The sequence below is a fragment of the Chiloscyllium punctatum genome, chromosome 30 (genome assembly GCF_047496795.1).
Source record: "Chiloscyllium punctatum isolate Juve2018m chromosome 30, sChiPun1.3, whole genome shotgun sequence".
NCBI lineage: Eukaryota > Metazoa > Chordata > Chondrichthyes > Orectolobiformes > Hemiscylliidae > Chiloscyllium > Chiloscyllium punctatum.
The window spans coordinates 32080594-32104479 of NC_092768.1; the positions used below are offsets into that span (position 1 = coordinate 32080594).

General features: G+C 46.5%; 1 protein-coding gene across 2 annotated transcripts; it reads right to left on the reverse strand.

Annotated features, from left to right (window-relative positions):
• Positions 1 to 552: 552 nt before the first annotated feature.
• On the reverse strand, positions 553 to 23844 carry LOC140455392 (zinc-binding protein A33-like). Of its 2 annotated transcripts, XM_072550197.1 has the most exons (6): positions 23166 to 23838; positions 19808 to 19903; positions 17642 to 17875; positions 9716 to 9738; positions 9485 to 9603; positions 553 to 1376 (listed from the first exon to the last, which is right to left on the reverse strand). In XM_072550197.1, the coding sequence occupies exons 1-6, from the start codon at positions 23625 to 23627 to the stop codon at positions 820 to 822; spliced, it is 1491 nt and encodes a 496-aa protein (XP_072406298.1). In that variant the 5' UTR covers positions 23628 to 23838; the 3' UTR covers positions 553 to 819. The 2 variants fall into 2 exon arrangements, with proteins under 2 accessions (XP_072406298.1, XP_072406299.1); XM_072550198.1 differs by lacking the exon at positions 17642 to 17875 and having other exon boundaries at positions 23166 to 23844.
• Positions 23845 to 23886: the final 42 nt, after the last annotated feature.

A 23886-nucleotide genomic window follows, 5' to 3' on the forward strand; every position in this document is an offset into this window, starting at 1 on the left:
AGAATTTGATCCGAGAAGGCAAAGCCAACCTTTATAAATAAATGCATTGATGTATTCAAACCACGCAGGAGTCGTTTGACTCAGAGAGCAACCTGAAATGATTTAACAACATCATACAAAGTAGAAAGAATTATGGAATCGCTACAGTGTGGAAAGGAGCCAGTTCAGGCCCAGTGAGTCTGCAACGACTCTCCGCAGAGCATCCCACCCAGACCCTGGTATCAAACCTGGGTCTCTGGTGCTGTAAGTCAGCAGTGCTAACCACTGGGGGGGAAAGTGAGGACTGCAGATGCTGGAAACCAGAGTTTAGATTAGAGTGGCGCTGGAAAAGCACAGTCGGTCAGGCAGCATCCGAGGAGCAGGAAAATCGACGTTTCAGGCAAAAGCCCTTCATCAGGTATCCTGGTTTTTTCAGCACCACTCTAATCTAAACAGTGCTAACCACTGTGTCAACCAATTATAGACAGCCATACTCAACACTAACTCTGTGTTCAGTCATTCATTTGGACAATTTATACACCCACCCTCATAACAAGAACAACATTTCTTCAATCCTGGAAGCATTCCTTTTATTGAGGTTTCATGGAATATTGGAACTTGTTTATTTTGGTGCCATTTGTACAGGTATAATTAAGTGGCATTGCTGCTTGAAGTGGAGATTGCGTTAAATCTGAATAAAGTATTCCCAGTTTGCAACACAAGCCCACAATCCTTTTCAGAGCCTGCAAGGTTGATGCCAAGTTAAAAATAAATCACCGCAAGGGGCGAACGAGCAACGAGAGTCACTCCCTCCCTGTTTGCAGGTGCCATCGGCCGGATTCAAACAGAGCAGAGGCCTCTGATGGGGCAGATCCTCAGCTCCTCAGCACTTTCCCCCCTGTCGGCCAGCCCTGGGCTGAAGTAAGGGTAGAGTTTTTCCGTGAAGGTGTGGGTGAAGGTGTGGAGATGGGACATGTCGTCCGCGTTGTAAAAGGACACCTGCCCCCCATCGTAGTCCAGGAATACTCCGATCTTCCGGGGTTTGCCGGCTACCTTGAGGTGGGTCGGGCGAGAGGTACAAGCCACGTAGTCCGTCTGGTTCACCAGCCACATTATCCAGTACCCGTCCTCCGGGGCGGCCGTGATATCGCCCTTCCTGTTAGCAGACTCCGCCACCACCCCCAGGTCCCACTCCGTCTTACCGCCCACCTCCACCTCCCAGTAATGGCGGCCTGACGTGAATCCCTCCGAGGCCAGCACACTGACGCACTGGTCAAACCGCTCCGGGTTGTCGGAGGCATCCTGCCATCTGTCACCGAGCCGGACTCCGGTCCCTTCCTCACCCACCACCAGCCAGGGATTAGCCGTCTTCGGATCCAGGGTCAGCGAGGCTGGAGCTAGCGGGGGGGAGCAAAGGAAACTGAAATTACACCAGCAACTTGATAAAGTAAGGGGTCGAAGTTTACAATATCATGAGGGACACCGAGAGGTTGATTAGTCACGGTCTCCCCCGCTTCCCCTCCTGGGGTCGGGGAGTCCAGAACTAGAGGGCATAGGTTTAGGGTGAGAGGGGAAAGATTTAAAATGGATCTGAGGGGAAACTTTTTCACGCAGAGGGTGGTACGTGTGTGGAATGAGCTGCCAGAGGAAGTGGTGGAGGCTGGTACAATTGCAACATTTAAAAGGCATCTGGGTGGGTATATGAATAGGAAGGGTTTGACGGGATATGGGCCGGGTGCTGGCAAATGGGTCTTGATTGGGTTGGGATATCTGGTCGGCATGGATGGGTTGAACCAAAGGGTTTGTTTCTGTGCTGGACATCTCTGTAACCTCTCATCGACACGTCAAATACAAGACCCCTTTCATAAAGGCGGGCTGACTCTGCCTAACCAAATTCTAACATGCGACCCTGTGAATATCAGGAGGAGAAGCGTTACAATCAAACCAATTGAAACGCTGCGGTATTTAAAATTTTTTCTAAACACATCTCCCAGGCACCTTCCAGCCTGCCTCAAGTCCACAGCCAAAGGTCAAGTAGATAGGGCAGTTAGATTAGATTACTTACAGTGTGGAAACAGGCCCTTCGGCCCAACAAGTCCACACCGCCCCACCGAAGCGCAACCCACCCATACCCCTACATCTACATCTACCCCTTACCTAACACTACGGGCAATTTAGCATGGCCAATTCACCTGACCTGCACATCTTTGGACTGTGGGAGGAAACCGGAGCACCCAGAGGAAACCCACGCAGACACGGGGAGAATGTGCAAACTCCACACAGTCAGTCGCCTGAGGCGGGAATTGAACCCGGGTCTCTGGCGCTGTGAGGCAGCAGTGCTAACCATTGTGCCACCGTGCCACCCACCAGTTAAGAGACTATGAGACAGATGACCTCTATTCCTGATGTAGGGCTTTTGCCCAAAGCGTTGATTTTCCTGCTCCTTGGATGCTGCCTGACCTGCTGTGCTTTTCCAGCACCACTCTAATCTAGACTATGGGACAGATGAGGCCAGTTAGGAATGGCAGATTTCCTTCCCTCCAGGGCACCAATGGTAAGGATAGTGTTGCTGCCCATCTCCAATTGCCTTTGACGTGGTTGGTGATGAACCCCATTGTTGACGTGCTTACCCCCCCGCTCCTCGCCATGTAGGGGTAGATACACCCACAGTCTAGAATACTGGAGACTAGACATCCCACTGTGAGGAGATTTAGCAAATCTTCACCTAAGTGTCTGAGAAGCAGGACCTTCTCTCAGGCCTTTGAGTTTGCTGTGTCATTCAATACAGTCCACGCTAACCCTCACCATCCTGTTTCCCCTGAGTCGCTTTCGCACTCGAAGACCAACTCCCAGGGCTTAAGGATAGAGAACCCGAAAGTTCCACCACTCTTTGGGCGCAGAAAGCTCTCCTCACTTTGGTCCTAAATGGGCCATCCTTTATTCTGGAACGAGATCCTCAGTTCCAGATCCCAGAGTCAGGAGCAACATTCTCCCAGCGATCACACCGTCAAGCCCCTCATGTACGTTTCAATGAGATCTCCCTCCCATTAAGCCTCCTCTCCTCAGTCTCCGTTCATTGGACGATCTGCTCTTGTGAAGGAGGGATGGTGAAGGCTTGCCGGTAATATCACTGGGTTATTAATCCAGCGTCCTAGGGAACGCCCTGGGGATGACCTAGCGTGGCAGCTGGTAAAATCTGAATTCAATACAAATCTGGAATTCAGAGGCAGATGAAGAAAAATGATCTTGGGGAAGGGAAACCCATCAGGATCACTAACGCAGTTGCTCTCTGGGCAACCGGGGTTGGGCAAGAAATACCCAGCAGGCCAGCACTGTCACATTCTGGACATTAGCAAAGAACCTTCGATACATCGCCAAGGTAAGTAGAACCACTCTTCTTCAGCTAAGGAGAATAAAACTGTGCACCTATGCAGGAAGACCATTTTTCTCATACAATCCCTTTCTCATGAAGGCTAACATACAAATTGCTTTCTTAACAGTTAACACGAAGGTCCAGTACACTTGGCTGCAGGCCCCTGGAATATAGCATTTCCTGGTCTGGTGCCACATTAAAACTATGCTGCTTTCCTAATGAACCTTTATTGTGGATAATGTGGTATTTTCCCACATTGTATTCCATCTGCCCACACACTTAACCCATCTGTAATCTTCTGCAGTCTCTCGAGCATCTTGCAGACAGCTCACATTCCAACCTAACTTTGTATTGTTAACAAACATGGCTCCTCACTCGATCAAAGTCATGCCTATCGAATGTAAGGAACCAAGGTCCAAGTACTGACCTTTGCAGTAGCCCACCAGTAAGCTACCAACCTGAAAATAACTGTTTTCATCAATCAGTCCTCGACCCACTGCTATGAACTCTAACGTGTGGGGCTTAATCATCTCATTGACGTTTTCAAAAGCCTTTTGACAATCCAATCGCATTAAACTGATCTACATTGCTTGTTCACAACTTCAAAGGCCTCTAATTGACATGCCAAACACAAAGTCCCTTTGTACATTTTGTTGGACTTTGCCCAATCAAATTTTAATGTGCAACCTCAAATGTCACAGTCACAGAGTCATACAATACGGAAACAGACCCTTCGGTCCAACCAGTCCGTGCCGACAATCATCCCAAACTAAACTATTCCCACTTGCCTGCTCCTGGCCCATATTCCTCCAAACATTTCCTATTCCTGTACTTATGCAAATATCTTTTAAACATTGTAACTGCACCCACATCCACCACTTCCTCAGAAGTTCATTCCACACACAAACCACTCTCGGTGTGTAAAAAAATAAATTGCCCCTCCATGTCTTTTTTTTTTAATAGTTCTCTCTTCTCTCACCTTAAAAATATGTCTTGAAATCCTCAACCCAATGGAAAAGACACCTGCCATTCACCTTATACACATCCCTCATGATCTTACGAGCCTTTGTAAGGTCACCTCTCAACCTCTGTCACTCCAGTGAAAACAAGTCCCAGCCTATCTAGCTTCTCCTTATAACTCAAACCTTCCAAACCCAGCAACATCTTGGTAAATCTCTTCTCTAGCCTCTCGAGCTTAATAATATCCTTCCTGTAACAGAGCGACCGGAACTGCACATACTGCTCCAGAACAGTCGAAACATATGGTGCAAGTAGAGCACAGGAGATTCAGGCAGAATCCAAGGAGCAGGAGGGGTTGCTGCTTTGGGCATAAGCTCTTCGTCAGGAATGCCTGAAACTTCGACTCTCCTGCTCCTCGGATGCTGCCTGGCCTGCTGTGCTTTTCCAGCGCCCCACACCTTTTGACTGCGACTCTCTGGGGTCTGCAGTTCTCCATTCCTGCTATTCCAACCTAATACCCCATTCAACCTCCAGTTGAGGACAGCTCTTTGCTCTGCCAGACCAGCAGATTTGTGGTTTGTCAAAGTGAATGGCAGACACCTCATTTTGTCACACCACGTTTGGTGTGCACAATTGTGTTCAGTTCTGGGCACCTTGTGTAAGGAAGGATGTTAAAGGCCTGGAGAGAGAGTTCAAAGGCAATTTTTTAAGAACGAGAAGGAATGAAGGATTTGAAGATACAAGGAAAGATGAGAGAACTTTGGGCTTACTCGCCCTTGGAGCAGAGAAAAATTAAGAGGTGATTAAAATTTTGACAGGGATATTCAGTATTGCTCCGGCAATATTTGGGGGGAGCGGGGGGAGACATAATTTCAAGACTGTCAGCTGGAGCGCGAGGAGTGAGGAGGAGGAGAAACATCTCGACTCAGAGAGTTGTTCAGATTTGGAATCCACTGCCCGGGAGAATTCTGGAGGCAGTTTCCCAGGAGGTTTCAAGTGAGAGCTGGGTATGTATTGGAAAGTGATCTATTTACAGGGCTACGGAGACAGGGCTGGAGAATGGGACTCGCTGGGTAGCACATTCAAGAGCCAGTACAGACAAGACGGGCCAAGTGGCCTCCTTCTACGCTGTAAAATTCTACGATTCTATTTTTAAGCGGTGACCTTAGTTGTGGATGAGGCAGGAAACACCTCTCAGCTTCTACTCTGTCAAGTCCCCTCAGAATTCTCTATGTTTCAATAAGACCAACTTCTCATCCTCTCAACTCCCTTCGGCATCTTCAACTTCCTCTCAAGACAAGTCCATCAACTTAGGAATCACTTCACTGTACCTTCTCTGGTCTGCCTTCAGTGCAAACATTGAGGAGGCAGAACTGCAGACTATACTCCAGAGTGTGCTTATACTCTCAGCAGTGTTCTGCACATGGCAGTAGACTTCCCTATTTCCATACTCTAAACTCTTCACCAGAAAGACTCACATCCCATTTCCCATTGTCATTATTGGTAACAAACACCTAGAGTCAAGAGTATGGTGCTGGAAAAGCACAGCAGGTCAGGCAGCATCTGAGGAGCAGGAGAATCAACGTTTCGGGCAAAAGCCCTTCATCGGGAATTTAGCCCGTCCCTCAGCACATAGACCTGGATCTTGGAATGTGACTCTGGGTCAAGGTCAGTTCCTTGTTAACTCTTGATCCGTGCTTAACTTATATTGAGTCCTGTCGAAAATGCACTTTTCTATTTCTGTGATATTCCCCAGCTCCTGGTGACTCAACCATTTATGAACCATACATTGTATACGACTCGGGTGGGAAGGACCCCCTGTACTTTAGACAAAGATAGGAAAGTGTGTTGTGTGGAGGATACAAAGGGCCTTGAATGGGATAAGGATAAGTGCAGTGAGTGGGTAAGACAAACCATTGGTGGATGAAGTATAATGTGGGACAGTGTGAAGTTGTCCACTTTGGCAAGAAGAATGCAGAAACAGTGTTATCATAGAATCCCTACAGTGTGGGAACAGGCCCTTCGGCCTAACAAGTCCATACCAACCCTCCGAAGAACATCCCACCCAGACCCACCCTATATTTACCCTTGACTAATGCATTTAAGCTGCACATCCCTGAACACTATGGGATAGTTTACCACAGCCAATGCATCCTAACTTGCACATCTTTGGACTGTGGGTGGAAACCCATGCAAACAAGGGGAGAACGTGCAAATGTTACACAGACAGTTGCCCGAGGCTGGAATCGAACCCGGGTCCCTGGTGCTGTGAGGCAGCAGTGCTAACCACTGAGCCACCGTGCTACTGAAGTGAGACTGCACAATGCTGCATTAGAAAGGGATCTGGGTGTTTATAGGCAAAAGTGGGGACTGTAGATGCTGGAGATTAGAGTCGAGAGTGTGGTGCTGGAAAAGCACAACAGGTCAGACAGCATCCGAGAAGCAGGAGAGTCAACGTTTCGGGCATAAGCCCTTCATCAGGAATGAGCTGGGGAATGTCACAGAAATAGAAAAGTGCATGGAATTTAAGAATAAGAAGAGTTTTACGTTTTTGGCAGGACTCAATATAAGTTAAGCACGGATCAAGAGTTAACAAGGAGCTGACCTTGACCCAGCGTTACATTCCAAGGACTATGTGCTGAGGGATGACAAACGCTTCGGGGTGCTGCCACCAAGGCAGAGTGGGGAAAGACCATCGTCTGAGGACTTTTCTGCCGAATTTAAACGTGGGTCCATTCGGTTATTGGGCCTGCCCGTGCCTCAACTATATATGGTTCAAGTAAGAGATGCCTTTGGTTTGTTTCGATAGAGTCGAACTCTAATGCTTGTTTGTTTCCTTCATACGTTGGCGCACAGAACCAAACTGTGTTTGCTGCTGTGCATTGTGACAAGGCTGCCACTTTAAAAAGGTTATGCTGTGCTTGGCTTTTTGTTAAGAAGAGAGTTTGTAAAGGCAGAGGTGCCGAAGAGTCTAGTTTAACAATGGAAGGGGAGCGGCCAGTTCTCCCAGTTCAGGTGTTTTTATCTAGTTTTTATCTGCTGTAGCAGTGACAAGATGTTGGAGTCCAGAAGTGTTGCAAGCTTCAGTAAAAGATTCCTCTGAAATCTTTGGATGTTGTTCCGCTCCCCCCCACCCCCCCCAACGCTTCTAAGGATCCGTGCTTCAATTTACCTTTTGACCAAAGAGTGTGCTTATGGAATGTGACTGTATTGGAACAGTTCCTCAGTTAAGCTGCTGAATTGGGTCAGCTAAATTTTCCAATATCTGGATTAGTGGTGCTGGAAGAGCACAGCAGTTCAGGCAGCAGCCAAGGAGCAGCGCAATCGTAAAATTTTCCAATAGTTAAGTTATTCTAAATTCTGCTTTCCTTTGTTCGTCTTTCAATTGCGGTGTTTAAATAAACTCTGTTTTGCTTAAAGTCGAGTGATTTGACCAGTTGCATCATGCCTGGGATATCCACTTCACATCTGCTTGATCCATAACTGTGTGTGTGTGTGTGTGTGTATACATATTTATACCTTATATATATATATATGTACACACACATTTATAAAACAAAATCTCTATATTGTGTGTATATATAAATATGTTTCTATGTATATTTGTGTACACACACATACATACACACTATATAAGAGATATTGTTTTATAAATAAAATATCCTTGTGAAATTAAAAAGAGGATTCAAAGCTAAGAATCTGAAGCAGGCATATGCCATTTGCTTCCTCCGGCAGTTATTGTGAAATACTTGTTAAAAGACTCCAAGGATTGTGAAAGCATCGGCAATTCTTTATGATCACAAATATACATGACAACGCTGTATATTTGCAAGTTTGGCAGGGAGTTGTTCCTGAGAGGGACGACCAGTGCAACATAAAACCAACCTGGGAACACCTCCTCCTCCAGGGAGGAAGCCAACACCACCAAGTGGCTAAACAGAGAGGCACATCATTTTGATGCAGTGGGTTGAAAATATTTTTTTGGTTGTAAAATGTTTACCAGCTACAGCAGAGAAAGGGGGCTCTTGTGTCTATGCTGGATCCATGCAACCTAGTCATTCCGCTCCCCACCCCACCCCCCCCCTCTTTCCAACCACGCCGCATCTTCTTTCGTTTCAGATTTTGAAAGCCACGGTTGAGTCAGCCACTCCCTGAGCACTTCCTAACTCAGGTGGTCTTCCTTTACATTGCCCAGTGAAGCACTGACAATGGACTTTAACTCTGTGTGCCCTGGTTCACACTTCATCCTACAGTGGGAAAGGTTTGTCCTACATACTCTGTCCAGACCTTTCACGGCATTCACACGTGGTGCGTGTGTGGAATGAACTGCCAGAGGAAGTGGTGGAGGCTGGTACAATTACAGCATTTAAAAGGCATCTGGATGGGTATGAATAGAAAAGGTTTGGAGGGATATGGGCCAAGTGCTGGCAAATAAGACTACATTAAGTTTGGATATCTGGTCCACATGGTGTAGTCGGACTGAAGGGTCTATTTCCGTGTGGTACATCTCTATGACTTTAATAGCCCTAACTTCTCCAGTTTACCCATGTAACTGCAACGCTCCCGGTTTCATGTTGTCTACATCTGGAGTGTTAAAATCCTCACTGGATGTGAGGAATCTCCCAATGCCTCCCACCTCGAAGGTCTTTGTAGTGACAGGAGCAATGTCAGGCTGGTGGTCCTCCCAGAATAGGATTTCCCTGACCAGGGCTGTATATCAAGGTCCAATCAGGGAGCCCTGACTGACAGATAAGAAGAGGAGTGTCAGAGGTTTCATTCACTCTGAGAGGTGTGAGCTGGGTCAGTGTGTCATGAACTATGCACGCCCAAATAAAGGGCGACTTGGTGACAGGATGCCAGCCTTCGTGGAGTTATTTCAGGTTTGACACCTATTTCATAGCTTGATGGTTTTATAACTCCACACCATATCAAATCCAAGTGATGAGTTTTGATCTCTTGGAAAGACTGATAATGTTCCATATCTCTCTTTACTTCTGCTCCTCAATCTGGAAGGATTTTCCCCATCAACGTGCAATAACAACTACTACATTTAACAACTTTTGTTTAACAAAAACTTTTTTTTTTGCATGTGTGATGTTTAATACATTTTCATCAAGGGTGTTTCACTTTTTATTGTACAAATCAAATGTGATGAGTGTTTTTATGTTTTACCTGGGTTGATGCAGCCTATCATCTCTTTCCAAACTGTGTACTGTAAAGGACCTTTGAAGACACCGAGAGATAGGGCCTCATCAACAAACAGCAGAGTAGGATGTTTTTCATGTTCAAAGCTGAAAGATTAAATGTTCACATTAGGATGCGATTCCTATCGAAAGTTCATTAAGTAAAACGAAATATTCAATGCAATCTTTGCCATTTTGAATAAATTCAAAGGTGTTTTACCTGTTCTTCTGAGATGCTTCCACCTAAACAATACAAAAACAGCAAGTTCAGGTTGGGTGGCAGTGAGGAAATCCCACTATTTACTCTGTTGTAAAACCTCCACGTGCTGAAAATGGGGTCAGACCAGGAGAATCATAGCGGGAGTAGGCAATTCATCTCCTCCAGTCTGCGACATTATTCCATAAGATCATGACTGATTTGAATAGGTCTGTGGTCTAACAAACATTAAATGCATTAACCTGTCTGTGTGTGTAGTTACTGCTTCCATCGCCACACAATTTACCAGCTAGCTGCTGCTTTTACTTAGAGTCATACAGCATGGAAACCGACCCTTTCATCCAACTTGTCCACATCGAGCAGACATCCCCAATCTGACCTAGTCCCACCTGCCAGCACCCGGCCCATATCCCTCTTAAGCTCTTCCTATTCATATACCCATCCAGATGCCTTTTAAATGCTGTAATTGTACCAGCCTCCACCACTTCCTCTGGCAGCTCATTCCATACACAAAAAAAGTTGCCCCTTAGGTCCCTTTTAAAATATCCCCTCTCCACATAAACCTATGCCCTCTAGTTTTGGACTCCCCTACCCTGGGGAAAAAGAACTTGTCTATTCACCCTACCCTGTCCCACGGGATTTTATAAACCACTCCCCCCCCCACCCACCCCGAACCTCTGATACTCCAGGGAAAATTCAGCATCTCCCTAAAGCTCAAATCCTCCAATTGAGTATAGAAACAAAGAGGTCCTTCTGCAGCTGTACAGGGCCCTGGTGAGACCACACCTGGAGTACTGTGTACAGTTCTGGTCTCCAAATTTGAGGAAAGACATTCTGGCTATTGAGGGAGTGCAGCGTAGGTTCACGAGGTCAATTCCTGGAATGGCAGGACTACCTTACGCTGAAAGACTGAAGCGACTGGGCTTGTATACCCTTGAGTTTAGAAAACTGAGAGGGGATCTGATTGAGACATAAGATTATTAAAGGATTGGACACTCTGGAGGCAGGAAGCATGTTTCCGCTAATGGGCGAGTCCTGAACCAGAGGACACAGTTTAAAAATAAGAGGTAGGCCATTTAGAACAGAGATGTGGAGAAACTTCTTCAACCCAGAGAGTGGTGGGTGTATGGAATGCTCTGCCCCAGAGGGCAGTGGAGGCCAAGTCTCTGGATACTTTTAAGAAAGAGTTGGATCGAGCTCTTAAGGATAGTGGAATCAAGGGTTATGGGGATAAGGCAGGAACAGGATACTGATTGAGGATGATCAGCCATGATCATAATGAATGGTGGTGCTGACTCAAAGGGCAGAATGGCCTACTCCTGCACCTATTGTCTATCCTTGCAAATCCTTTCAAGTTGATCATCATCTTAGAGTGGCAAGGTGGCTCAGTGGTTAGCACTACTGCCTCATAGCGCCAGGTTCAATTCCTGCCTTGGGCGACTGTCTGTGTGGAGTTTGCACGTTTTTCCCCATGTCTGTGTGGGTTTCCTCCCACAGTCCAAAGATGTGCAGGTTAGGTGAATTGCCCATAGTTTTAGATTCATTGGTCAGGGGTAAACATAGGGTAGGGGACTGGGTGGGTTACTCTTTGGAAGGTTGGTGGGGCCGAAGGGCCTGTTTCCATACTGTAGGGAATCTAATCTAATCTCTCCTATAACAGGGAGACCAGAATTGAACACAATATTCCAAAAGTGGCCTATCCAATGTCCTGTACAGCCGCAACATGACCTCCCAACTCCTGTACTCAATACATAACGTTTGGCAGCTTCACAATTGGTTTGATTGAGTTGGTTTGCTGTGGCTGAAGGACCTGAAAGATCCCAGATTTTTACATCCAATTTTCTTTGCACTTGTGTCCGCACTTTGCGGAACACCTGAAATTTTGCTTCCCTGCTGCCCTCTGTAACTCCAGATTGCCTTGTCGATCAAATTTTTTGTCACTAACTGTTTGTTTAATTCTTTCACAGGATGAGGGTGTTGCTGCCTAGGCCCAGCATTTATTGCCCATGGAACAGTTGAGGGTCAACCACACCGCGGTGTGGTCTGGAGTCACATGGAGGGCATGAGTGAACCAGATAAGTTTTTCCAACAATTGGCTCACACTCATCATTAGAATCTTACTCTAAGTTGTCCAGATTTTTACTGAATTCAAATTCCACAACTGCCCTGGCAGGATTTGAACTTGGATCCCCAGAGCATTACCTGGGTCTCTGGCTTAACAGTCCAGTGACAATACCACTAGGCCATTGCCTCCCCCACTAACTCCACCTTGGATATGGAGCATTGTGCACAGTTTGTGCCATCAGACTTTAGGAAGGAAGCAGTTGCATTGGAGGACTGGGAAGAATGGTCTCTAAGAATGGCTCCAGGGATGAGGCATTCCAGGCAGCAAGATGGATTGGGAGAAGTCAGGCCTGTTTTCTTGAGAGAGAAGGAGATTTAATAGAAATTTTAAAAATCATGGAGGGGTCTAGGTAGAGAAATGCCGCTCCTACTCATAGAAGAATTTGGGACCAGTCAGCATTGTTTTAAAACGTTTTGCAACCACACAAGACAGGACCTAAGTGGTTAGCACTGCCGCCTCACGGCACCAGGGAGCTGGGTTCGATTCCAGCCTCGGGCGACCGCCTGTGTGGAGTTTGCACCTTCTCCCCCTGTCTGAGTGGGTTTCCCCCCACAGCCACAAAAGTGTGTAGGTTATGGTGGATTAATCATGCTAAATTTTTCCCCACAGTACTCAGGGATGCACAGGCCTGTTGGGTTAGCCATGGGAAATGTCAAGTTACGGGTTATTGTAGGGGCTAGGTCCGGGTGGTATGCTCATCGGCGGGTAGGCGTGGACTTGATAGGCCAAATGGTCTGATAGATCCTATGATAGATCGAACCTGCTCCACCATTCCATAAGATCATGGCTGATCTCTGCAGTTTGAATTCCACATTTCTATCCACCCTTGGCTCCCCTACACGAGAAAATAAACTTATCTCCATCGGCTTTAAAAATATTTGATGACATGCTGATTGAGGCAGAGAGTTCCAAAGGTTATACACCTCTCAGAGAGAAAATTCCTCCTAACTCACTCCTAAAAAGGGCAGTCGGGGTTTATTAAACTGTGGCCCGTAGCCCTGGATTGACTCACAAGAGGAAACATCCTTCCCACTTCCAGTTTGTTAATACTATTCAGGATGGTACACCCTTCAATCAGGTTTGAGTACAGGAGTTGGGATGTCATGTTGAGGTTGTACAAGACATTGGTGAGGCCTCTGCTGGATCACCATCTCCAGTTCTGGTCGCCCTATTACAGGAAGGAAGAATTTGGCTGGCACAGCGGCTAGCACTGCTGCCTCACTGCACCAGGGCACCCAGGTTCAACGCCACCCTCAGGTGACTGTGTGGAGTTTGCACATTTTCCCCGTGTCTGCATGGGTTTCTTCTGGGTGATCCAGTTTCCTCCCATAGTCCAAAGACGTACAGGTTAGGGTGGATTAGCCATGCTAAATTACCCATAGTGTTAGGTGCATTAGTCAGGGGAAATGTAGAGTAATAGGGTAAGGGAATGGGTCTAGGTGGGATACTCTTCAGAGGGTCGGTATTGGGGAAATGGCCTGTTTCCACACCATAGGGATTCTATGATATTATTAAACACGAGAGGGCTCAGAAGAGATTTACCAGGATATTGCCAGGTATGGAAGGTTTGAGTTATAAGGAGAGGCTCGGATATTTTCACTGGAGCATAGGAGGTTGAGAGCTGACTTTCTAGAGGTTTGTAAAATCATGAGAGGCATAGATAGGGTTAATGGCAGGTGTCTTTTTTCTACAGTAGGGAATTTCAAGACTACGGAGCACATTGTTAAGGCAAGACGAGAGAGATTTGAGAGAGACATGAGGGACAACTTTTTATTATACAGAGCATGGTTCATGTGTGGAATGAACTGCCAAAGGAAATGGTGGATGTGCGTATGATTACAATGTTTAAAAGACAATTACATAATAGGAAAGGTTTGGAAGGATATGGGGCAGGAGCAAGCAGGTGGGACAAGTTTAGTTTGGGATTATGGTGTGGTTGGACCGAAGGGTCTGCGTTCATGTTGCAAGGCTCTATAAGTTACTCCCATTCTTTAAATTCCTACTAATCCTCAGAAGACAACCCACTCACTCCAAGTATCAATCTCGTAAACCTTTACCTGAACCAATATATTTACGTCCTTCCCTAAATAAACAGACCAAATGGGCACAGTATTTGTGAAGCATGAAATGCTTCCATTTATGCACAATTCCTCTTGTATTAAAGGTTAGCATTCCACTGACCTTCTCAATTCCAAGCTGTAGCTATGTACTAACATTTGAGTGACTCATGTAATCCGCCCTCGATCTCTTCAAGTGCTGACCTCTTACCCACCCTCGATCTCTTCATATCCAACAACAACAAAAAATAAAAAAACCTCACTTTCACCTAAACCTTGCCCACACTCAAATGCTACAGTTGTTCTCCATTTAACAGGGCAACACTCTGGAGCTGAGAGGTGCAAAAAACATATTTTTACACATGTGGTCAGTTAGCTGGAAGGTTGGTTTGCAAAGCAAACTGATACTAGCAGCATGGGTTCAATTCCCGCACTGTCTGAAGGACTGACCTTCTTAATGTCTTCCCCCTTTCCCCCCCCCCCCCCTCCCCCTTGACCTTGGTGACCCTCTGGGTCATCGCCTTCTAATAAGAGAGCAGCCCTGTGGGATTTGGGTCTAAAGTGCACTTAATAGAATCCCTACAGTATGGAAAGAGGCCATTCAGCCCTTCGAGTCCACACCTACTCTCTGAAGAGCATCCCATCCGACCCCAGCCTCTCCACTAACCCCACATATCACCATGGCTACTCCATCTCCTGGACACTGCGGGGTAATTTAGCATTCCTCCGAACCGGCACATCTTTGGACTGTGGGAGGAAACCCACGCAGACACGGGGAGGGAACGTGCACACAGACAGTCGCCAGAGGCTGGAATCAAACCCGGGTCCCTGGCATTGTGAGGCAGCGGCGCTAACCACTAAGCCACTTGCTGGAAGTGTGGTGGAGGCAGCTGCTAATACGGTATCCCAGAGGGCAATAGATGATTGTTTCCATCCAAATAATGTGCGAGGGTATGGGTGAAGTTTGGTGCAAAGTCAAAATGCTCAGATAGGTGGAGCAACAGGATGGGCTGAATGGCCACCCACTGCACTGTAAGTACTCAATGATTCTGATATATTCAATGACTGAGCCACCACTGCTCTCTGTGAAAGAGAATTCCAAAGATCAGAACCCTGAAGGGAAGACATTTCCCCTCACTACCTTCAATGGGCAAACTCTGACTGCGCCATTTATTTCCAAACTCCCCCACCGGAAAATCAGCACCGACGCCGCAAAGTCCCATCCAAATCTAGTGTTTCAATCCAATCCTATCCCACTTTTCGAAAGATCCAAAATGTTCTACTCAAAGCTTCAACCCTGCTCAAACTTTCCTCAACAGACAACCCTTATCACAGGAATCAGCACTGTAAACTATCCCGGAATTGTTTCCCAATGCAAATATGTCCGTCCTTATGTGTATTTGAGAGAGGGGGGGAAGAGAGAGAGAGCGATAGAGAGAGAATGGCCAGGTAATCTTTCTTTTCTCGAACATTGATTTCAGGGGTATTGGATTGAAACAATCATTGAAAATTGGTTGGCTGACAGGAAACAAAGAGTAGTGATAAACGGCTCCCTTTCGGAATGGCAGGCAGTGACCAGTGGGGTACCGCAGGGATCAGTACTGGGACCGCAGCTTTTTACAATATATATTAATGATATAGAAGATGGTAGTAATAGTAACATTACCAAATTTGCTGATGATACAAAGCTGGGTGGCAGGGTGAAATGTGAGGAGGATGTTAGGAGATTACAGGGTGACCTGGACAGGTTAGGGGAGTGGACAGATGCATGGCAGAAGCAGTTTAATGTGGATAAATGTATGGTTATCCACTTTGTGGCAAGAACAGGAAGGCAGATTACTACCTCAATGGAATCCATTTAGGTAAAGGGGCAGTACAAAGAGACCTGGGTATTCTTGTACACCAGTCAATGAAGGTAAGCATGCAGGTACAGCAGGCAGTGAAGAAGGCTAATAGCATACTGGCCTTCATAACAAGAGGGATTGAGTATAGAAGCAAAGAGGTTCTTCTGCAGCTGTATAGGGCCCTGGTGAGACCACACCTGGAGTATTGTGCACAGTTCTGGTCTCCAAATTTGAGGAAAGACATTCTGGCTATTGAGGGAGTGCAGCGTAGGTTCACGAGGTCAATTCCTGAAGTGGCGGGACTATCTTATGTTGAAAGATTGGAGCGACTGGGCATGTATACCCTTGAGTCTGGAAGACTGAGAGGGGATCTGATTGAGATGTATAAGATTATTAAAAGATTGGACACTCTGGAGGCAGGAAACATGTTTCCGCTGATGGGTGAGTCCCGAACCAGAGGACACAGCTTAAAAATACGGGGTAGACCATTTAGGACAGAGATGAGGAGAAACCTCTTCACCCAGAGAGTGGTGGCAGTGTGGAATGCTCTGCCCCAGAGGGCAGTGGAGGCCCAGTCTCTGGATTCGTTTAAGAAAGAGTTGGATAGAGCTCTCAAGGATAGTGGAATCAAGGGTTATGGAGATAAGGCAGGAACAGGATACCGATTAAGGATGATCAGCCATGATCATATGGAATGGTGGTGCAGGCTCGAAGGGCAGAATGGCCTACTCCTGCACCTATTGTCTATTAAATATAGATCAGGACATCAGGGATAACAGAACCAAGAACAAATTAAAAATGTGGGGAGAAGGATAGGTAGAATCGAACATCAACGACTTTTCAACAGATCCTCGGACTCCTCCTTTTGTTTTTATTCTGTCACAGAATGGAATTAGGCCATTAGGCCCATCGAGTCCACACCAACCTTCTGAAGAGCATCCCATCACCCCCCCCCCCCATCCCTGTAACCCTGCATTTCCCATGGCTAGCCCACCTAGCCTGCACACTATGGGGTAATTTAGCATGGCCAATCCACCCTAACCTGCGCATCTTTGGTCTGCGAGAGGAAACCGGAGCACCCAATGCAGACTCCTCGCAGTTAGTTGTCAGAGGTTAGAATCGAACCCAGGATCTGGGTGCTGTGAGGCAGCAGTGCTAATCACTGAGCCACCAATGTCACCCTAACACGGGTGTCTCTGACTAGGCCTACATTCATTGCCCATCCCTAACTGGCCAGAGTTGACAGTCAACTGCATTTGCTGCGGGTTTGTAGGTCAGACTGGGAAAGGAAGGCAGATTGTCCTCCCTGGAGGACATTAGTGAACCACGTGGTCTGTGTGCCTTCTTTCTTCCCGGTTCTGTTCAGAAGTCAATAACCAGAAACATTAATTTTATTTCACACCATCGCTCCTGGCTGCCCTGCTCAGTTTTATCCAGCTCCTTTTTTATCCTGGATTCAGATTTCAAGTATGAATCTTTCTCTTCTATGTGAGAGTGAGGGTGAATGAAATACTGATTCAACGCTTCACCCAGAAGGTGGCAGGGTAGCTCTCTTTTTGTAATACGCTGGAATGTCAGCCCTGGATTTTTGTGACGAAGTGAGATTTGCATCTTCTGCCTGTGGATCGAGCCAACTCTGAGCTCTCACTGGGACACAAACAATGATTTGCAACACAATTTCCAATTGGCGTTTGCAAAGTAGGCAGTGACTAAGAGTAAGAAGATCTGATGACCGAACTGTAACCTTAGCTCTCTCTCTCTCTCTCTCTCAGCACAGTTGCTGTCCGAGCTGTTGTGTATTTCCAACATTTGGTGCTTTTATTTTGGGACTTTGTACTTTATGGTAAACTACCTCCCCTTCCAGCTGCCTGTGTAATTCAGGTCAAATTAAACAACCACTTGCCTCCAGAAATGCGACTGTGTCTTTTTGGTTCATTCGTGCCTCTAGGTCTGATATCTCTCGTTCAACACAGTCTAGCTCTTTTTGGATTGCACCGAGTGCTTTCTCCATTGCACTTAGAATCCTCTCCTCTTGTCTGCTGAGCTCTCCAAGTAAACATTGTTCTTTCCTGGCGAGAAACTCATGCATTTTTGCAAACTCCAACGTGATGTGGGTGTGCAGGCTGCTTGACTGTTCCTATCAAAATGAGATGTGAAATATCGTCAACACAAAAAGCTAACGGTGTTGTGATCCCGGCTAATGGTCTTGGAGAGATCAGATCCCAGAGTGGGACCTGTCTTGATATACCATAAGTTCTATCATTGCTATTTGTTTACCATTGTAGTCACTGAACATATTCCCAAGAGGCTGCCAGTGTACTTTTAACAAAAGAGCAGAAAGGTTTATTCCACACAAAAAAAAGGAAAGCAGAACATTCACTGTACTACATTATACAAGACCCAGTTCAAATGGTCTTATTAGAAATACCAGATGTAAATACTCAACCATTTCTCCCTCAACAAGAAGCTTAAAGATACCCAATCTGCAGTCAACGGTCGCCCTGTTTCCACTTCAAAAGTTTTTTGTTCGGTTATAATTGGTTTCTGAGTTCTTTGCACAGCAGTTCTTTCGTTAATATCCCTTCAGAGACTATTCAAGAAATGGCGAACACAGCTCACATATTTATTGATATGGATTCCGCAAACTGCTCATCCATAGTCATTTAAATATGGAGTTTTCTCTCTTATCGACTCTATGTCACTCAGGCCTTCCTATCAGGGCAATCCCTGATGGTTTTGGGGATGACGAAAAACTCACCACACCTTTTTCTGACAGACCCAACCCGCACAAACTCACTGACCGGACCCGCGTCCCTCGGTCTCCCTCACTCATAAGACTCCCAGTTGCTTGGCAACAACAGGGTTTTTTTTTCTTCTTATTGATTTTAAAAAGGCTCGATTGTTGGTGCATCAACAAATTTCCAGCTAGCCCCTGCTCACAATATACATTAACAATTTGGACAAAGGAATTGAAAGCAATATCTCCAAATTTGCAGCCGGCACTGAGCTGGGTGGCAGTGTGTGCTGTGAGGAGGATGCTAAGAGGCTGCAGGGTGACTCGGACAGGCTGTGTAAGTGGACAAATACTTGGCAAATGCCATATAATATGGATAAATGTGAGGTTATCCACTTTGGTCACAAAAAACATCAAGGCAGGTTATTATCTGAGTGGTGGCAGTTTAGGAATAGGTGAGGTGCAATGAGACCTGGGTGTCATGGTGGAACAGTCACTGAGGGTTGGATTGGAGGAAAGCTCATGGCATGCTGGCCTTCATGGCGAGAGGATTTGGGATTAGGGATGTCTTGCTACAGTTAGACAGGGCCTTGGTGAGGCCACACCTTAAGTATTGTGCGCAGATTTGGTCTCCTAGTCTGAGGAAGAACATTCTTCCTATTGAGGAATTCCAGCGAAGTTTCACCAGCCTGATTCCCAGGATGGCAGGACTGACATATGAGGAAAGACTGGATCGACTGGGCTTGTACTCAGTGGAATGTAGAACAATGAGGGGGAATCTCATGGAAACATACAAAATCCTGATGGGACTGGACAGGCTGGAGGCGGGAAGAATGTTCCCGATGTTGGGCAAGTCCAGAACTAGGGGTCACAGTCTAAGAATAAGGGGTAGGACATTCAGGACTGAGATGAGGAATTATTTCTTCACTCAGAGTTGGGAACCTGGGGAATTCTCTCCCACAGGAAGCTGTTGAGACCAGTTTGGTAGATACATTCAAGAGGGAGCTGGATGTGGACCTTGCAGCAAAAGGGATCCAGGGACATGGAACGAAAGTGGGAGTGGGATACTGAGATTACATAATCAGCCATGATCGTACTGAATGGTGATGCAGGCTCGAAGGGCCGAATGGCCTACTCCTGCACATTGTTTCTAACACTCACTGAACTCAAAAGGTGTTTGAGCAAGAGAAATGTCATTCAAACCCAAAACCATACATGGCTCTTTGACCGTAGAACCCAAACCTCCATGTCGTAATCGTAAAATATCACAACCTTTCATGACAAAGAGAATTCAAACTAACCAAGAATCTAGAACATTAGCATGGGAACACATACCTTAACTTTGGAAATCTCCTGTTTCTGCATCAGTTTAGTTTTGAGCACGTGAAGTTGCTTTCTGGCAGCTGAGTTCAATGACAACTTCAGTCGTCCCTGGAACCAGAGCATTAATTCAAAAATCACAGACACCTTTAAATAGAACACTGAGGAAAAAGAAATGACTTGCATTTATATTGCGCCTCTCCTGCATCAGAGCATCCCAAAGCCCTGTACAGCCAGTTCGGTGTTTCTAGAAATGTACTTTCTGGTGTGCAGTGGGAAAGATAGCAGTCAGTTTGTACATAGCGAAATCCCAGAAGTCGCAATGTGACAACGACCAAATAATCTATTTGTTTTACCATTAGTTAGAAGATAAATATTGTCCAAGACATGAGGGTAATCCCTGCTCCACTTCAAAATGAACGATACAATCTTTTACATCAGGAGGGGAGGGGCACGGATAGGATAAATAGACAAGGTCTTTTGCCCGGGGTGGAGGAGTCCAGAACTAGACGGTATAGGTTTAGGGTGCAGAGGGGAAACAGTTAAAATAGATTTAACAGACAACTTTTTGACACAGAGGGTGGTGTGTGTATGGAATGAGCTGCCAGAGGATGTGATGAAGGCTGGTACAATTACAGCATTTAAAAGACATCTGGATGGGTATATGAATAGGAAGGGTTTGGAGGGATATTGTGCGGGTGCTGGGCAAATGGGACTAGATTAGGTTAGGAGATTAGATTCCCTACAGTATAGAAACAGGCCCTTCAGCCCAACAAGTCCACACCGACCCTCTGAAGAGTAACCCACCCAGACCCATTCCCCACATTTACCCCTAACTAATGCACATAACACTATGGGCAACTTAGTACGGCCAACTCACCTAACCTGCACATCTTTGGACCTGGTCGGCGAGTTGGACTGAAGGGTCTGTTTCCATGCTGTACACTTCTATGGTTGATGAGGCCACAGTATTTGATTTGAAAGTCAGCACCGCTGAGTTCTGTGCTCACTAGCTGCTGTTGATGGACACTGTAGGCAAAGTGTCTGAAGTGAGACATGAACCCTGGAACTTGCGACACAGAGACAAGTGACAGACCAACTGAGCCACGGCTGACATCTCAGCGTGGGACAGTCTGTCAGGGAGCAATCTTCACCTTGGACCCTCAACAACCTTCAGGACTCAGCACTGAGTTCACCAATTTTCGACCCAAACCTCTGCACCTCCCATTCCTTTCTCAGAATCCCTGGGCAATCCCTCAACTCAAAGTCATAGAGATATACAGCACCCTTTAGTCCAACTCGTCCATGCTGACCCAGATATCCTAAATTAATCAGGTCCCATTTGCAGCACTTGGCCCATATCTCTCTAACCTCTTCCTATTCATGTCCTCATCCAGATGCTTTTTAAATGTTGTAACTGTACCAGTCTCCACCACATCCTCTGGCAGCTCATTCCATACACACACCACCCTCTGTGTGAAGTGGTTTCCCCTCAGGTCCCTTTTAAATTTTTCCCCTCTCACCTTAAACCTATGCCCCCTCGTTCTGGACTCCCCCAGCCAGAGGTAAATACCTTGTCTATTTACCCCATCCATGGCCCTCATGATTTTATAAACCTCAATAAGGTCACCTCTCAGCCTCCGATGCTCCAGGGAAAACAGTCTCAGCCTCTCCCTATAGCTCAAACCCTCCACAATCTTGGCAACATCCTTGTCAATCTTTTCTGAATCCTTTCAGGTTTGACATCCTTCCTATAGCAGGGAGACCAGAATTGCACGCAGCATACCAAAGTGGCCTAATCAATGTCCTGTACAACCGCAACATGACCTCCCAACTCCTGTAGTCAATACTCTGACCAATAAAGGACAGCATACCAAATGCCTTCTTCACTATCCTATCTACCTATGAATCTACTTTCAAGGAATTATGAACCTGCACTCCAAGGTCTCTTTGTTCAGCAACACTCCCCAAGGCCTTACCATTAAGTGTATAAGTCCTGCCCTGATTTGCCTTTTCCAAAGCGCAACACCTCGCACTTATCAAAATTAAACTCCATCTTGCCGCTCCTCGGCCCTTTGGCCCATCTGATCGAGATTCTGTTGTACTCAGAGGTAACCTTCTTGGCTGTCCACTACACCACATGGTATTGTGTGATTTTTAACATTTTCCATCACAGTCCAACACCGGCACCTCCACATCACGGAGAGAGATAGAGAGAGGGGCTGTGGAGTTGGTTTTGAGAGTGGCCAGTGAGTTAGTTTGGGTCTAATACAGGACTGTATGGAGAGAAATAGAGAGAGGGTGTCATCTGCAAACATACACACCCAAATCATTTATATCAATAATAAAAAGCAGTGGGCCTAAAAATGTGGCTCCAGTCTTGAAATGGAGAAGACAATTACCACTAACTCTCTCTATACCCCTCATTATTTTATAAACTTCTATCAGGTCACCTTTCAACCTTCATATAATATTTTGAGGTGGTCTGGTCTGGCCTGCTCCGCTCCATAGCGGTGTGTAAATATAGTTTATTTTAAATGAATAAAGATTTAAAAAAAATAAAAACACCAGAACTTTAAGAATTTATAGCAGGGACTTTCCTCAAAATCCTGCTGCAGCTACTTGTGCAGCCTCTCTCAGCATTTCTGTGGATCAGTTTAAGATTTCCAGCTCTCTTTCTCTCTCCCCATCTAGTTAAAAATCATACAACACCAGGTTATAGTCCAGCAGGTCTATTTGGAAGCACACTAGCTTTCAGAGTGCTGCTCCTCCATCAGGTAACTGAGATGTCGCCTTCTTTTAATATAAAACCTTAAGTTATCTCGAGAATATGACTTAGAAGTAGTTCTGGGACTTAAGAACCGAAACCTGTAACCCATTCTAATAGATGAAAGACTTAACAATTCAGGTTTGTTCAATATATCATTTCAAATGCATGACACTGTGAACATCTGCTATAAATTCTGTGTCTTATGATCCTGTTCCACGTCCACCTGATGAAGGAGCAGCGCTCCGAAAGCTACTGCTTCCAAATAAACCTGTTGTAAACACAAATACAGATTTACACACCTGCTGTTACTGCGTCCTACACTGCACAGACACATACACACACGACATGGGTGCTGGGGAAAAATAAGCACTACCAAAAAAAAAGAGAAAAGAAAACAAAAAAGAAATTGGACTACAGGAAAGCTAAGAGTGTGGGTGCTGCAACTCTGCACTTTCTCCTACAACCTGGCGTTTGCTGTTGTTGTGTGATTGTTAACTTTGTCCACCCCCAGTCTATTTGGACCCTCCACATCATCTCTCCCCCCCCCCCCCCCTCCCTCCCCTCCCACCACCACTCCAGTGATTTGCAAAAGTTTGCCTTCACCTTGTAAACAGGCTCGGCCTCGCTCAGCAGCAGGAAGCGGTGATGCCTGTGTTTCACGGAGTCCCGGCACAGCAGGCAGCAGAGTCGGCCGTCGGTTTCACACAGCAGTTTCAGTGCCTCCTGCCGGTGCTCCGGGCACCGGGGAAGGTCCGGGTCCGGGTCCGGGTCCGGGTCAGGCGGGTGCACCTCCCCGGGCTCCGGTAGCAGCTCCAGCTCCCTGACCTTCCGGGAGAGGCTGGCCAGCGACAGGCTGCTGCGTAGACTCCCCCGCTTCGAGACGCCTCGGCACTGCGGGCAGCCCCACTCGCTCTGCTGCTGCTGCTGCTCTGCCCAGCTCCGGGTGATGCAGGACCGGCAGAAATCGTGCCCGCATTCCAGCACCACCGGCTCGTCCAGCAGCTCCAGGCAAATGGAGCATTTCAGCTCCTCGGCGAGGCACTCCAGCTGCCGCCTGATCGCCATCCCCTCTCTCACACACACACACACACAAGAAGAAAAGGCTGCAAAGGGGTTTTGTTTTTGTTTTTTGCAAGGTCAAGTCCCAGTCGTCGGGGGGGAAGCTCAGACAGTCAAAACAAAACAAGCCAGCTCGTTGCTAACTTCCTGGAAATGTCATTGCGATTGCGCAGGGATTAAAGGCTCCACTTCCGCATCACGCCCAGCCTGAGCACAACTCCTGCTCTCAATCCCCAAAACAGCTCAAACTGCACTCCCTTCCCCC

Excerpts from the sequence above, each read along its gene's own strand:
- LOC140455392 (XM_072550197.1), bottom strand. The coding sequence starts at position 23,627 with ATGGCGATCAGGCGGCAGCTGGAGTGCCTCGCCGAGGAGCTGAAATGC. Across the intron at positions 17,876-19,807 it reads AGGAGATTTCCAAAGTTAAG|GAACAGTCAAGCAGCCTGCA; the intron begins GTATGTGTTCCC and ends TCATTTTGATAG. Across the intron at positions 1,377-9,484 it reads GATAGGCTGCATCAACCCAG|CTCCAGCCTCGCTGACCCTG; the intron begins GTAAAACATAAA and ends CCCCCCCGCTAG.